The sequence below is a fragment of the Hirundo rustica genome, chromosome 5 (genome assembly GCF_015227805.2).
Source record: "Hirundo rustica isolate bHirRus1 chromosome 5, bHirRus1.pri.v3, whole genome shotgun sequence".
In the NCBI taxonomy this organism is placed as follows: domain Eukaryota; kingdom Metazoa; phylum Chordata; class Aves; order Passeriformes; family Hirundinidae; genus Hirundo; species Hirundo rustica.
The window spans coordinates 22,686,654-22,703,463 of NC_053454.1; the positions used below are offsets into that span (position 1 = coordinate 22,686,654).

The following is a 16,810-nucleotide window of genomic DNA, read 5'->3' on the forward strand; positions in this document are numbered from 1 at the left end:
AAATTATATGTGGCAGGAGTAATGCAATTATTTATCATCAGTATGTGCTATATTAACTGTTGATTTCTCAAATCTGCACTTCTTTCTTGCAGACCTCAGTCAGCTCAGATCCCAGTGACATGCAGTTCTCAGTTATGAAGACTGATGAAAGAGTATCAACCAGGGAAAGCACAGTAAGAAGTCACTACAAAATACTGTAGTTCAAGTGGAAATAATCTAACAGGTTAACTCCATGTGACTGGCTGCCTTTTCTTCTGAGGAAATGGAGCTGACTTCTTTAGGATAAAGTCTTGAAATTGAGATGTGTGTTCTGCTGAGCTTGCATTTAGATTTCTGTACCACTGGCTCATGCAGAAGAATGTCCTGAAAATCTCTTCCCACTGTGGATGAAGATTCAAAGTTCAAATCCATGGGATTCTTAAGGATTATTCAAATTCCTAAATCTCATCTTTTAGGGAAGATGTAGGGCCTTACTTTAAAGTTATGCCATTCTTGTCATGTTAATTTTTTTTTTCATTTGTTGGCAGGTAAGTGTAGTGGTTGGCAAGAGGACTCTCTTCCTTTTTAATTTGAATGATCCTGATAACCCAATTGATCTGAAATTTCAGCAGCCTTACGGAAGTATTGTAAGCTACAAATGGTAAGCAGAACTTTCTTAATTAATTATTCTAGTATTAAGAAGCTGAGTATTTTCCAAGTAGTTCTGATAAATGCTGGAAACATAATCATCTATGCCTTGCTCAGACCGGATTTTTCTTGGCTGTATTGTAGACTTTTCAGTAATTCTTTTCCAAACCCAAGGTGGTCTACATTTTTTAACTGTTTTGCTTGATGATTCAATAGCTATAAAAACAGTATCTTCCAACAGAATCACTGTTGGTATGCTCAGCTTTAAACAAAAATGTGTTGCTGTCTTGACAGAAGTTTAAACTGAGGGGTTTATGGCTTTTTCTGTTTGGATGAGTAACTGATGAAAAAGCTAGGGGTGGAGCTGTGTCCTTCTGCAGTTTGTTGGTTTGCAAAGCTGTGCAAAGTTCTTGTAGCCTTCTTATTGTGCAATACCAGTGGTGATGTTCCTATGAAGAAAACCTAAGCTAGAAGTTTCGTATCTGTACCAAAAAAGTAGCTGTACTATTTCTGTATCTTTGAATCATTACAGCTTGTCTTTTAATGCCTGTTCAGTCGACATGAAATATTGACATCCCTTCACACTACAACTCTAAGAAAACCTGAAGCTCTCTGCTTCTTAGTTTATGACCATGTGTAACAAGGTGTACCTGGGCCGTGTCCCTTACAATGATTTTTCTTGCAATTGATCTAATGAGATATTGTTTGAATTCATCTTTACATGCTTTAATTATTTGTGCCTTAGCCTCATTATTTCTAATTGACACTATAAAAAGTAAACAGAATATTCACAAATTTGTTGCTTTGGTATTTCCACTGTGTTTGCAGTGCCCTTAAGGGCACAGTGACTGGCATTATTGTTTTGACATGGTTTTGATGGGACCACATAGACCAGAACCTTGAAATGAAAGTTGCCATCTTCTGGTATGTTTATTTCAATGAAGATACCAGAAATCTTTCTCTTGGCATCACTGCCATGTGTGCAGCTAGCTGAAAATAACGTGGCATTATAGAATACATTATGAATAAATATTGAATTAAATATAGAATTAAGAATATAGATTAAAGATGACTTACAGGGCATCTGGGCACAGACATGGTTCTGTCCTTTAAGGATCTTTGATAGTTTTTCCTTAACCTGTTTTATATTGTATATATCAACATTATATCTATATCTATCTATCTATCTATCTATCTCAACGTGATATAGATAGATAGATATAAATTCCCATAATTTTTTTTTTGTTGCTGGGAGGCAGTGACTATATTCCAACAGTCTGAAAGAAAATGCTTTCTGCACATTGCATTAATAGACCTCTTTTCTAAATTGTTGCCTTTTTGTGACAGGTATGGTGATGGCTACATCATGATTGGTTTCTCACAAGGGTGTTTTGTAGTCATCTCTACACACATTCGTGAAATAGGACAAGAAGTCTTTCAAGCTCGTAATCATAAGGATAATCTAAGCAGCATTGCTATATCACAGTCATTAAACAAAGCTGCATCATGTGGAGACAATTGGTAAGTGGTAGTTTTATATATAAATTATAGAATTCATCTCACAGAGCTGGAGCTACTGGACATTCACTCTATGCTTCCTAGGGCTTCAAGGCTCCCTAAGAAGTGAATTTAGAAAAGGTAAGATGAATTGCTCTGTAGAACTGCTGCTCTGCCTAGAGTTAAGGGAAGCTATTATTGACAAAAATCTCTGCAACTGTAATAAATATAACTAATTGTAAAGAAAATAAAAATAAACTTCAATATATATTTTTTCTTTTTGAGCCATTCTTTTTCTGTTACATTGCTTGGCTACAAAAAATCCGAATTTCTTTACTGAGATTTACTGATGAAGCATAAGCATCTACTTAACGACAGGAGAAAAATTAATTTAAATCTCTACTGAGTTTGTTGATATCCTCCTCTCTGGTGTTTAATCTTACCTGTAGTCTAGAAAAAAGTTGAAAAGTGTGAGCAATTAAGGAAATAAATAATTAAATACACTGGAGGTTTTCCAAAATGTTTTGTGCATACGATAGAATAGCTCCTTTAGCTCCTCATCTGCTAATCCCTGATTCTGTGATATCTGAATTCCTCAGCAAAAGAGGAATTGTGTCATAGTCGAAGCAGAACCATTCTCTCTGTCCTCAGCTCTGTGTAGGACCAACTGCTGATTTATGACGCACATCAAGAGTACTATAACTGTGAGCAAAAAACATGATGCAACTTCAAGCACTTGAGTTATTGTACATTAATGATTATTTCTTTAAGGAGTGGTTTGATTTGCATTGAGTGATGTGGCAGCATAAGTAAACTCTCACTCTGTCCCTTTTATATGCAGCAGGATTGAAAGTCTTTTTTGCACCTGTGTTTCAAGCCCTGTGTGTCCATCAGTAATGTCTTTTAAAAATAAAATGCTGTAACAGATCAAAAGGGAGTCAGTCTATGTTTCCCAACCCTGAATTCTTTCAAATTGGATTTGTGCCTTTTCCTCAAATTTTAGTTCTCTGAATAAATATTTTTGTACTGTGATACAGTGATACACTATTTACAGTGATGGATAATAATGTGTTAGTTTTTAGGAAATTGAAGACATTTTGCATTTGTGTTCTACTTTTTGCTCCATTAGGCTGTCTTGATTGGACTGGGTTTCTTCCAGTTAATGATGACTGAGATTTAGATGTGTGGGAATGACTCTTTATTTTTGTTTTAGCATCAAAATCCATGATTTGACAGATATGAAAGAAATGTATGCCATAATAAACTTGGATGATGAAAACAAAGGTATGTTAACTTCCTCCATGGGATAGAAATTTTTACAAATCAAGTAAACTGGAATTTTGACAGTGTCTCTATTCATGGAGTGTAAGTACTGCTGCTGGAAAAACTGTGTAAATGTAGAATTTTTCAAAAACTCCTGCTTTCCCAACTTGTATTTGTGACCTGTAGCAAAATGGGAGCATATTTCACCTATTCAATGTAGAGAGAAGTACAGCTCTCAGAATATTTGATCAGTTAGTGTTGTGCAGTTTTGAATCTGTATTACAATATATACAGATTATTACAATAATACACTTAACTGGTTTCTGCTTCTTTCCATGATTTTTTTTTGCTTTTAGCATGTTTTGTACTAACATTGATATTTGATCTGTTTTTGTCCTGTTGTACAGGACTTGTGCCTGTGGCTTCAGTGAACAGTGTTACAAAACCATTTTCCTGAGTAGTGAGTTTCCACCCTTATCTCCTCATGTAGTGTTTGTAAATACTTGTTATTGTTAAGTAGCTGGTTGCCTCCAACATTTTAATTTCTCAAAACCTTCCTTTTTAAAATTTTTCTTTTTAAGAAATTTAGTATATTTTCAGCATAATACTTCCCTGTCTCCCTTGGAATATTGGTGTTTGAGTATGATTTTTGTAATGACATTTGCAGACACTGAGGAACAAACACCACTTCTGTGTTTAGTACATACTGATTTGGAAGTAAGAGGAATAAGATGGAATTCTGCTCAGCTGCTTCCAGTATTATGGATCACTTTAAATGTGCTGCCTGAACTGTCAGTGTTGAAAAGAGTAAGGGGGTTGATCAGTTTTTTAACAGGTCTGTAATCTGGTCTAGTGGAGGGTGACTTGCACCTAGATGACCTTTAAGGTCCCTTCCAGCTCAGACCGTTCTGTGATTCTGTGAAGTCTTCACTCTCAGGAAAATGCTATATTAGTAAATTATGTGTTTGATTTGAGTGATTCTAATTGATCTTGGAATTATATTAATTGGTTAGCCTTGAGTACATTAGTACCTATATTCTAGATATTCATTCCTACCATTTTCACAGTTTCGAGCAAAATAATTGCTTGTTGGTTACAGTAGTTAAAGAAAGGATTATTTTTTTTTTTTACAAAAACTTGTGAATATTTTAGGTGTAGATCAGATGGCTTGGACAGATGATGGACAGCTGTTAGCAGTATCTACACGAAGAGGATCACTCCATGTTTTCTTGACAAAGCTTCCAATCCTTGGAGATGCTTGCAGTACACGGATTGCATACCTCACTTCTCTTCTTGAAGTCACCATAGCAAATCATGTGGAGAGCGTATGATAACCTCTTCCTTTTAAACTTCATGTAGATGTAATTAAAGTAAGTATTAAAAGTGGATGAAAACTGTATTATTTTGTTTTGTTTTCTTACAGGAGCTACCAGTCACAGTCTCTGTTGAAGTAGAGCCCAGTTTTGTCGCTATTGGTGTTTATCATTTGGCTGTAGGAATGAACAATCGGGCTTGGTTTTATGCACTTGGAGAGAATAGTAAGCATAAATTTAGTTCTCTTAAAACTTATGCAGCACTCTGTCTTTTTTTATTAATTCAGTATTGTGTTTCACAGTTCTGGACATTCCACGTTTTACAATAAAAACTTGAGTTGCCTATGGTCCTGCTAAGATGAGATAATAATTTTTGCAGGTTGTAGCAGTTATGGCAAGGCATTATAAATAATAGAAATAAAACTTCTTATTTGAGGTATTGGTCATTAAATGTAGATTGTTGCTTACTTGTTTATTTCACATCATCTTGTTAATCAGTGAAGGACTTCAGGCTTTTGATACATTATATATCTGTATCTTAAAGTACTAAGTTTGGCAAAGTACCTAGGAACTATGATCAGAGAGTTTAAGTTTTCGGTTTGGCAGATCATGTTATTTGTATGGGATAAGGAAAATTTGGTTATGCTGTGTTCAAATTTTAGATGGTGGATTTGAAACTTTGATGTTTCTCTAAGCATCCCCTTTTTTTCAGTGAGAGTAAATTAAATAAAACTGTAACAATACTAGTCAGAGTTGCATAGGAAAAGAGTTTCTCTTGTAGTGTCTAACCAGTTCTCAGACTTCTAAGAAGAAAGTCTCTTTAAGTGTGGCTTGTCCCCTCTCTGCTTAGTTGTGAGATTTTCACATCTGCTTACTCCGCTGCAAGTTTAGATAAGTGAAGACATGTACAAAATCAAAATATCTTTACCTGATCTTTTCTGTTTGAATCCTTTAGATGTAAAAAAGCTTAAAGATGTGGAGTACCTGGGGACAGTAGCAAGTATGCACCTTAATTCTGATTATGCTGCTGCTCTATTTGAGGGTAAAGTCCAGTTGCATATGGTAAGAGCTCTGGCAGTTTGGATTGTTGAACTAATGAGTTGATATAAGCTGAACAAGTTAATGTAATTCTAAAAATTAAATAAAATGCAATGACCTTCAGTTAATGGAGATAAAAATTAAAAATACTTCAGAATAGTTTTTGTGGCTAAGTAAAGTATAGAGCTGAGTTTCTGTAGACTTAGGAATACAACTTAGACAAGGACAGATGAAGAAAAGTGTTTTCTTGTCAGCTGTTCAGCAGGTTTTATTTTAAAGGTCTCTGGTAATGTGACAGAAGCAAATGTTACATTCTAAAGGGATGTACATGCAGGGATTTTTTTCATCTATTTTTCTTACGGATTGATACAAGCAACGCTATGATACCCTACTGTTAACAATGGAGTTTTTCAGTTCATTCTGTTCTTTATATTTAGATAGAAAGTGAAGGTTTGGATGCTCAGGAAGAACGAGAAACTCGACTTTTCCCAGCAGATGATGATAAATACCGGATTTTGTGCCATGCTTTAACTAGTGACTTCCTCATTTATGGCACAGATGTGAGTATTACTTCTTCTAAAAGATCTTTTTAGATGGAATATGTTTCTGTCTGAATTTTTATGATTACTGCTCATGATTTTGGCAAACAAAAAGTGCATCTATGAACTTCAGAGTGGATTATTTTCTGTATGAGAACTTTGAGCAAATACAGTCAAAATTGCATCCACCTTCCTCTGCTGTGGCATTTATATAACGTGCATTGGCAGGAAGGTTAAGTTTTGCATTTACTAGTGTTTGTTGCAAAACATTTCTTTTAATAGCAGAACTTAATTCTTATTGCATTAGTGAGAGGGTTGGCAATGAAGATGTCTTCCAGATTTAAGAAAAAACATAGCACTTGCCTTGCAAATTTGTTGATTTAGGTGGTGATGTGAAAAATGTGGACAAAAAGGTACTCATGTATACAAATGTCATGGCATAAATGAAAGCCTTGACTTGGTTCTGAAGCCTTGGTCCAAAGAGATTTTTTTTTATGTGTTTCAACAAGGATAGGAATTAAGGAGAACACTGAAGAGGAATGTGGACACGCTTATGGATTTTTTTGGAGATTTTTTTATGTATGCGGGTAATTTTTTGTCCTTTTAATATTTTCTGGCACTGAGAATACAGGGCATGTTTGGCATTGTAGCATCGTGCTCCTTGTGATATTGACTGATGTATTGACCTTCCAGAGGAAAGGAGAACTATCTCTGGTTTAATAACTGGTTTAATAACTTGAGTGTGTGTTCTGTAGCAGATGAGGCCTTTCCCACCTCCTCAGTACCTAAATTGATATTGGTAAATTTGAAGTACTAAATTTGCAAACAATCAATTTGATGCGTACAAATTGTACCACTGCTGCCAAAAGCCACATTTTTTAAAATATACTTTTAATCACAAATCAGTTTGATTGCTTTTATTCCCTGAGTTAGGTGCCTCTCTTCTTAAGAATGTGTGGTTCTTCCTTGGAAACAAATTTTACAGCTTTTTTTTGAAGGTTAGGCTTCTCTCAGCAATGAGACAGACATTTCATTTGTTTAGAAACTGCACAGTAAACACTCCACAAAGTAGAGGCAGATAAATATCAAAACCAGCAGAAAACCCCTCAAACCTGCCAAATCCTTTCTTTGTCCCCCAAAAGTTTTGCCTGTCTTACCCTAAACAGAGTGTGAGAATGAACCAAAAAAAACCCCTCTTGGAAGTACTTTTTTTGAACACTCAATAATCTAAGATGGAAGACACTGCAGCAAAATTAATTACCTGCTCGCCACTTACTGATGTAATTATTAACATTTTCTATTATTTCTCATTAGACTGGAGTTATTCATTATTTCTACATTGAAGACTGGCAATATGTGAATGAATATCGACATTCTGTCAGCGTGAGAAAGGTTTTTCCAGATCCCAATGGAACCAGAATGGCATTCATAGATGACAAAAGTGATGGCTTTGTCTATTGTCCAGTAAGTAAATATCAATACAATATATTTACAAGCGGGCTCTTCAACTATACAGTGTTTTTAATAGAAAATGAAGAAGATTTTGTCACTCCAGCATATATGCTGGTAGAAGAAATTGGTAAGGAAGCTTGAAGATAATTTAATGGTAATGTAAGGAAATAAAATTTGTCATACTAGATCTGGACAATTTCATTATACTAAGTTCCTGATGGGTAATTTTCAGAAATGTATGTGTTTGTGTATTTAAATTCAGATAATTTAGCCAGTTTCACTGTCCGTCTCCATACTTTTTTTTTAAAGAATAGTAAATATAATTTATATAATGTCTATTTTCTCCACTTCAAATTTAAGTTCTTGTGTTATTCAGAATCGCTCCTTATAAGGAAGCTTTTTCTTAAAACAATCTTCATATTTCTGGACTATTGTTTTTAAAATTTTTAATCACAGCTGGGATGAATATTTTGTATCTTGCCTTAGTCACCTTACTTTTGCATTATATATAGGTAAATGATAGAGTATATGAGATTCCAGACTTCTCACCAACCATTAAAGGAATCCTGTGGGAAAACTGGCCAATGGATAAAGGTGTTTTTGTTGCTTTTGATGATGATAAAGTGTACACTTACGTTTTCCATAAGGATGCCATTCAAGGTACCATAAGCTCTTTAAAAAGGTTATTCTTAAAGATTATACTGTTTTAGTTAATAAAGTAAAACATGTTCTGAATCTTCATTTGTCTTAAATAAAATGCATATAGAAATAAATAGTACTACAGAAGATTTGAAGTGCAACTGATGAATAGAAAACTAGTTGCTTTGCAGGTTTCTCTGTAAGGCTTCAAGGCATTTTGGTCTCAACTCCATACGCTATTATAATATTTCATCTGAAAGTTACATGTGCTTTAATTGTATTTTGAAGCATTCATGAGAAAAATCTCAGGATCAGGGAGTCAAAACTTGCATCAGGTTCACAAAACTTGTATTCACTTAAAGTATTAAAGTTGTAAACATAGCCATTTCTATATCTGCAAGAGAGAAACATTTAAATTTACCTACAAACATTTGGAAAAGGACCTTACTGGTTTAGAAGCTTTACATTCTGTATATTTACTGAAAGATGTGTGTTTGTGTAGTTGCTGCTGACTGCCAGAATTACAGACCCTGAATTAATGCCCTGCAAATATACGTTTTCAGCTGCTTCCTATACTTTCTACCATGTAGGGATTTTTACAAGATGTCTTTTGTTTTCTTCCTGATCTTTGAATCTAGGATCAAGGATTATTTTGGCAGGTGGCACGGAAGTCCCCTATTCCTATAAACCTTTGTTGTTGTATAATGGAGAATTAACTTGTCAGACTCAGAGTGGGAAAACAAACAATATCTATTTAAGTACTCACAGTTTCCTTGGCAATTTGAAAGACTTTGGGCCCGATATGCTGAGACAAATGCTTACTCAGACTCTAATGTTGAAAAGGTACATCTGCATTTTCATTATTTTGTTTACATTATTTTCTTCTGTGCTTATAGTTCAATATAGCATATCCTGCTGATTTTAAAGTGTACTGCTGAATATTGATAGATCAGATTGTTCCATGAGTTCACGTAGCTGTCCAGGCAGACCAAGCAAAGTAAATGACCCAGTGGTGGTTTGAGGTTTTTTCACTGTTGAGTAAAAGCCTAAAGTAATTTTTTCGGGGGGTTGTGACAGTGGCTCCTCCGAAACTGGTTGAAGGTGCTTCTGTCGTACTCTCCTCCCACTGTAATGAAGTAATGCAAAATCAGCGTAATGGAAAGAATACCAGAGTAGGGAGAGCAGTTGGCTTCCTGAAAATGTATGGTAGAAACAGGAGAAATAGAACTGTAAGGTACACATTTGTAATTTTCTTTTCTTCCTGATACATCTCTCTCTCCATGGCTTAGAAGTAAATGTTTTTTATGTTTTCTCTAGCAGAGAGAAAAAAATGTTGAGAGGGAGTTTTGAGTATGAATAATACCTAAAATTAAGAGTTGTAAATGTGTTTTACTTTCTGTAGGTTTTCTGAAGCATGGGAGGTTTGCAGACTTCTGAATGACCAGTCTTGTTGGAATGAGCTGGCCAAAGCTTGCTTACATCATATGGAGGTGGATTTTGCAATACGTGTTTATCGAACATCTGGTAATGCTGGGATGGTGATGTCACTAGAGCAAGTAAAGGTAAAATGTAAAGTCTTACCTAGGAAATACGGTAATTTATTTCCTCTTTAAGAATTGCTGAATTCTTGGGCTTTTTTTGTGGGTGGAAGAGGATGTTTTTGTTCAAACAGAAGTTGAGTTGCTTACAAGGGACTTAGAGGATGAAGTGTCCAAACTACAGACTGTTCACTTGGTTTTCTCTTGAGCTGGTTTCAGTCTCCACTGGACTGCATGGTATTTCTTTCTGCATTTACTCCAGAACAGCAGAATATATTAATGTCTCAGGCGTTGGGAGGCTCTTACTTCCAATTGTTATCTTTGAGAAAATGCTGAAGATTGCTATTAAAAAAAAAATCCAAAACAAAACCAGATTGCATTTCTACATCTAAAAGTGAAACAGTACCTTAAGATTATACTTCTGCAAGTTGCTGATTTTAGACTGTGTTAGCTGTAGTGGCACATAACGGCTTTTTCTGGTTTGTTTAATCCAATACAAATAATTATAAAATGTAAGGATATTTTATTTTACTATTTTGCTTTATTTTTCTTACTAGATTATGTTATTTATACATTATTTCTTTTCTTTTGAACTACTTCTGTACCTATTCTGTCTTTCTACAGGGAATAGAAGACCACAACCTTTTAGCAGGACATCTTGCAATGTTTACTAGTGATTTTAATCTGGCTCAGGATTTGTATCTGGCATCCTCCTGTCCTATTGCTGCTCTTGAGGTATTCATTTACGATGTGTATATTTTCTTCTGGTTTTGTTTCCAGGTTAATGGTGAATTATTTTACCTTCTGATAATTTTGTCCTTTTATGGTTTTGATCTTCCCATTGTGTGACTAGAATCATAGACTATCCTTTATTGGAAGGGAACCACAAGGATCATTGAGTCCAACTCCTGGCCCTGCACAGGACAACCCCAAGAGTGACACCATGTGCCTGAGAGCATTGTCTAAATGCTTCTGGAACTCTGTCAGGCTTGGTGCAGTGACCACTTCCCTGGGGAGCTGTTCCAGTGCCCAACCACCCTTTGGGTGTAGAACCTTTCCCTGAATGATATCCAATGCAAAACTGCCCTGACACAGTTTCAGGCTGTTCCCTTGGGCACCACAGAGAAGAGATGAGTGTCTGCCCCTCCTCTTCCCCTCAACAAGGAGGTTGTAGACTGTGACAAGGTCTCCTCCAGGCTGAACACTCCAAGTGCCCTCAGCCACTCCTCACACAGCTTCCCCTCAAGGCCCTTCACCATCTTTGTTGCCCTCCTTTGGATGCTTTCTAACAGCTTCAGATCCTTCTTATATTGTGGTGCCCAAAACTGCAGACAGGAGTCAAGGTGAGACCACCTCAGTGCAGAACAGAGTGGGACAATCCCCTCCTTTCCCTGGCTGGTGATGCTGTGCCTGATGCCCCCAGGACAGGGTTGTCCCTCCTGGCTGCCAGGGCACTGCTGACTCATGTTCAGCTTCTCATGGACCAGGACCCCCAGGTCCCTTTCCATGTCACTGCTTCCCAGCGTCTCATTCCCCAATCTGTCTGTACATCCAGGGTTGCTCTGTCCCAGGTGCAGAGTCCAGCACTTCCCCTTGTTAAACTTCATACAACCAGTGAGTGCCCAGCCCTCTAATTTGGCAAGGTTTCTCTGCAGGGCCTCCCTTCCTCTGAGGGAGTCAAGAGCTCCTTCCAATTTACTGTCATCAGCAAACTTACTTATTATACCTTTGGGTCCTGTGTCCAAGTCATTTGTGAAGATGCTGAAGAGCTCAGGGCCAAGGATGGAGCTTTGTGGAACCCCACTAGTGACAGGTCCCCAATCTGATGTCACCCCACTCACCTATAACCCTTTGTGCCTGACTCATGAACCAGTTGCTCACCCACCCCATGATGTTTATTCAGCTGTGGGCTGGACATTTTATGTACTCTAAGAGACCGTATTCAGAGTTTTACTGAAATCCAAAAAGATTATATCAATTGACTATCCTTGATCAGCTAGGTGGGTTACCTTATAATAAAAGGAAATTAACTTTGTCAAGCAGGACTTTGCTCTTCTGAAGTTGGCTGTGAGCAATGACTGTGTTGTCCTTCAAGTGTTTTTCAGTAGCTCCCAGAATAATCTTTTCCATAGTTTTACCAGGCACTGAAGTGAGACTGACAGGCCTGTAATTTCCAAGGTCAACCTAACAGACCTTTCTTCAGGATGAACTTCTCTCAAGTTGCCTGAATCTTTCTAGAATATTAACTCAATATTTATATTTAGAATAATTTAAAGTTCAGGATAGAAGACCAGATTTGATACTTGCATCAGAAAATGTTACTCTTTGTTAACAGATGCGGAAAGACTTGCAGCACTGGGACAAAGCACTTCAGCTGGCTAAGTGTCTGGCCCCGGACCAAATGCCTTTCATATCAAAGGAATATGCAGTGCAGCTTGAATTCATGTAAGTTCTCCTGTATGGCTGTAGTATAAGAATATTAAACCAATACTCAAGTTCAATACAAGAACACAGGATTGCGGTATTTCAGATGACTGCTTTGCTGAGAGAGGATTCAGTGAGGTTTTGCAGCTACAGTATGAGGAAGAGGAGTTTTGCAAAGAATCTTTCATGGCAGAGACATGTTAGTAAACCATAATTCCTTTTGACTAATTCTGGTTTATCTAGGTTCTTTGCCACTGTAGGTCCACTATATAATATCATCTACTAAATAAATACTTTGGTGCAGGCAAGTGCTTGGAAAATAGAGAAAGTCCGAATCATTTAACATTTACATTGGATGAAAGCCATGCCTTTTGCCTTTCTTTAAATATCTATAAGCCCTTCATTTTCTTAAACCATGTAGGTAGAGGTGTGTCAAATTTCAAGGCTGCCAACCCCTGAAAGACAGAAGGTATTAATCATTTGACATGATTTTAAAGTCTATTTAATAGTTAATTCTTCCCAGATAAAACCTTGTCTGTTTAATATCTAAGTCAAGAGGAAAAACTTACTTATTAATAGTATGTAGACAACGCCTTCCCCCTGGCAGTACACCTGGCATTGAGAGAGGACACTTGCTGGTCACAGAAAGGAAGGAATGGACGCAGTTGAAACAATGCAACCATCTGGAATTTGAGTTCTGAATATACACCGGGGAAAAAAATTGCCCTTACTTTTGTGTTGCAAAAATTCTAAGTAATTTCAAAGATTAGCTTTCATTTCAGAAAAATCTGGAATACACCTGAGACCACTGAGGTGTAGTTTGCAGATAGATTCTTTACATTTCAAAGGAAATTTATTGGTCTCTCTCCAATGGAATTGAGAAATGGAATTGCCTCTTTGACTAAGACTTTGGTCAAGTCCATAGGAAGTGCCGTGACATTCTGTGTAAACTGTCCACCTCTCACATACCTCACAACCTTCTATGCAGTCGTTATGTTTAAATCAAGACAGATAGATGCATAAGGCGTATGCACGCATAAGTGGTAGGAAGGCAAACATCTCTTCCTATTAAAAATATTTGTCTGTATAACTTCCAGTTTTCTTTTAGGGGTGATTATGTTAATGCTCTGGCACATTATGAGAAGGGAATCACTGGAATCAATAAGGTAATTCCTTTTTAGCAATGATAGCATTGTACTGTCACAATATGCATTAAGTTGTCATGTTTCAGACTCATTTGAATTCCAGTTTTTTAATTCTGCTCTAAATTAAATGTTATTAAGTCTGTAATATTTTGTTAGTTTGCTTCAATGCTTGATTACTGTCACTTTTGTGAGCTTAGTTTCTAAAGTGCAATTTTTAGTTACTGCTTTTCATTTGATTGCCACTCACCAGGAGCACGATGAAATTTGCCTCGCTGGAGTGGCTCAAATGTCCATTCGAATGGGGGATATCCGTCGAGGGGTGAACCAGGCCATCAAACATCCCAGTAGGTCACTAAAAAGAGACTGTGGAGCTATACTGGAGAATATGAAGGTACTCAAAAGAGTTAATATAAGTCAAGGCTGAATACATGATTTAGCTAGGTTATTGATTTATCTATTATCTTAATTTAGAAATTTTATTTTAATGGTTTCTGATATTGTAGCAATTTTCAGAAGCTGCTCAGCTGTATGAAAAGGGACAATATTATGACAAGGCAGCATCAGTATACATCCGGTGTAAAAACTGGTAAGTATAGATTTCAGGGAAATGTTATATTTGAGAGGATTTGCTGGGGTACTCTTTGGAAAAGATTGATTCTCTGAATAGCACAAATGCCTCATTATGTTTTATTGATTTTATCGTTCCAAATTCAAGCTTAGAGATTCTCTCAGAAATTTATGTTGTTTTAATATAGTCTTACTGTAAATGGGAAATAATTTGTTCCCTTTTTTTTGTGTGGTATGGTTAAAGTTTCCTGTAGTTTCAAGTCCTTTGTGGGTGCATGTACATGCTCACATCCACACTGAATTTAGTGCACACTGAATATAGTAGTTATATTTGTGTAGTTATTGTTTAATTAATTAAATTTCTTAGTTCTATAACATGCATAGCTGAGACTGAGTATTTAGAGAGCTGGAAAATTATTCAAGTGTAGCCAGTAACATAATTTTCTTTTTTTAAGTTAATTTGATTATTGTGAAGTCTCCATTGGAAAAGTCCAATTTTCTGAGACATTTAAGGGCTCAGTTCTGGCCTAATTATATTTTATGGACTCGTCATGTTAGGAACTGATCAGACAGTTCAGTAAGACCTCTTTCATAGGACTGCTCTCAAGATTAGGTTGGAATATTATGTGCATTTATTTGAAAAATTAAAAATTCATTCCATCGAATAATTGTCAGTCGCATCAAAATGAGCCAGGAGAGCACTTGGTTGAGGGGAGTAGCTTGCATCTAATGATAACCTCGATTTGGGAAGTGGGAGGTACAAGCTTTGTTTACTCTTGCAGAGGGAGGTTCAATTTGAAGAGTGCCCATCTTTCAGTCAGAGAGGTGAGATTTAAGGTCAGCCTCTGTTAAGTCTCTCATATCCTTTGTCCTGAAAGGCCCACTGCTTAGTTTTCTGGTTTTTATAGATCTTTCAGGTTACAGTTTTAATGCTGTGCTTCATCAGTTGGTTAATCCAAGAACACCCGAGGTAAAAAATGTTGGTCTGGCACTTCTTATGCTGTACACCTCAGACTTAAAAAAAGAGAAGAGAGTGTCTTCAAGCCTATATGCTCATAAAGCAGTCTGTAATTTCCAGTTCTTACAAAGTGCAACTTTTTGAAAATATTGAAATGACTTCAAAGCTTATCCGTTATGTTCAGTTTCTTCTATCAGACTCTTTTTCAGTGTTGATATAAATATGACAGTTTTACTGGAGAAAATTTGGAACCAGCTGTATTTATTAAATAGCTATTATCTTTCTAGGGCAAAGGTTGGCGAACTTCTACCTCAGGTTTCATCTCCGAAGATTCACCTGCAATATGCAAAGGCCAAGGAAGCAGATGGCAGGTGCTTTTGAATGCTCTTTTTTAGCATAAAACATGTTATTGCTTGTTGTTATTATTATTATACGTTAGTGGTTTTGTAAAATAAATTAAAACACATACTGAAACTTTTGCATAAAGTAGTCTTGTGAAATTGGATTCTAAAATATGTCAGCTTAAGTTTACAGTTATTGTATTGGAGGACATATCCAAGGACATTCATCTAGTATCAAGGATGTATTTCTAATTAATTGTTTTCCTGTCTAAACATTAATATCTTTCTAACAAAAATAATCAAAGGTTTTAAAGTACTGAACATCATTCCCCTTTGCAGAGTATTCAAGTTCAGTTTGTTTCTAACAACTCCTTAGCTGTGATTTTAATGGTCATTTAAGGGGAGAATAATCATTAAAGAAATTTCTTTCATTCTAGAATCAAATTATTGGTACATCTTAATGGCTGTACTTGCATAAGATTGAATAATGCAAAGTTATTAGCAGAAGTGAAAGCCCCAGATAGATTATATTTAATCACAGAATCGCCGAATGTAGTTCCTCCTAGTCCTTACCTGTAAGTAAATGTGCTTCAGAATAATGATACTTCAAAATATGAAACGGCACCAGAGTTTCATGTTTGCATTGATGAGACTAGAAAATACTGTTTGTGTCAATTGCATAGTGAGAGAATGAGAAATTTCTTGATCTTGTCTACAGAACAGAAAAGAGGTCTTATTTTTAGAATTGTGCACCTAGCTATAATGTTTGGGTTTTATTGTTCTCTTGCTCCCAAGGGATTTCATATGGAAGAGATGAACTGGTTTTAATATATAGCAAAAGAGATGCTGGCGAGTAGGTCAAAAATAGTATTGTGGTAGATATTTTTTCTGTTGCCTCTGCTTTTCATTCTCCTAAGAGAAGATAAAACCAAGAAGAACATAGTAAATGCAAAGCAATGTGATTACATGCAAACTGAAAGGAAGTTGCCACAAAGTAATCTCACAGAAATAAAATACTTTGTTTCCTTCACACCATATTATAGAGAGTTATTTACAAAGTTAAAACAACTGATGTGGAACCATTATTTTGCAGGTACACGGAAGCTGTGACAGCTTATGAACATGCAAAACAATGGGATAGTGTAATTCGACTGTATTTGGATCACCTAAATAATCCTGAAAAAGCTGTTAATATTGTGAGAGAAACACAGTCTCTTGAAGGAGCAAAGATGGTGGCCAGGTAACAATCATGTTTCGCACATTAAAAAGAATATATTGGGAGTTTATGAGGCTTGCGAACATATTAGACTCTGGTTATTGGTACTTGGCTAGTGACTGTATAATTCAATTAATTGATTTGAGTTCTTTAAGATTTGGACAAATAAACAGGTACTGAATTTTTTGTTGTTGTTGACTTTCTGATTAAAATTATATTAACCTGGAGTAATAAGTTTAGACAATAATAAAAA

General features: G+C 36.1%; 1 protein-coding gene across 3 annotated transcripts in view; it reads left to right on the forward strand.

Annotated features, from left to right (window-relative positions):
• The window catches only part of WDR19 (WD repeat domain 19), a 38,341-nt gene that overhangs the window by 5,051 nt on the left and 16,480 nt on the right, over positions 1-16,810 (forward strand). For all 3 annotated transcript variants that reach the window (XM_040063752.2, XM_040063753.2, XM_040063754.2), the window contains 19 exons: positions 93-173; positions 528-640; positions 1,975-2,148; positions 3,338-3,408; positions 4,540-4,712; positions 4,811-4,925; positions 5,656-5,762; positions 6,176-6,298; positions 7,592-7,741; positions 8,242-8,389; positions 9,007-9,211; positions 9,771-9,930; positions 10,531-10,641; positions 12,242-12,351; positions 13,439-13,496; positions 13,726-13,866; positions 13,979-14,061; positions 15,288-15,371; positions 16,435-16,581. In XM_040063752.2, coding sequence (XP_039919686.1) covers positions 93-173; positions 528-640; positions 1,975-2,148; positions 3,338-3,408; positions 4,540-4,712; positions 4,811-4,925; positions 5,656-5,762; positions 6,176-6,298; positions 7,592-7,741; positions 8,242-8,389; positions 9,007-9,211; positions 9,771-9,930; positions 10,531-10,641; positions 12,242-12,351; positions 13,439-13,496; positions 13,726-13,866; positions 13,979-14,061; positions 15,288-15,371; positions 16,435-16,581 — 2,354 coding nt within the window. The remainder of the gene's footprint in view (positions 1-92; positions 174-527; positions 641-1,974; positions 2,149-3,337; positions 3,409-4,539; positions 4,713-4,810; positions 4,926-5,655; positions 5,763-6,175; positions 6,299-7,591; positions 7,742-8,241; positions 8,390-9,006; positions 9,212-9,770; positions 9,931-10,530; positions 10,642-12,241; positions 12,352-13,438; positions 13,497-13,725; positions 13,867-13,978; positions 14,062-15,287; positions 15,372-16,434; positions 16,582-16,810) is intronic.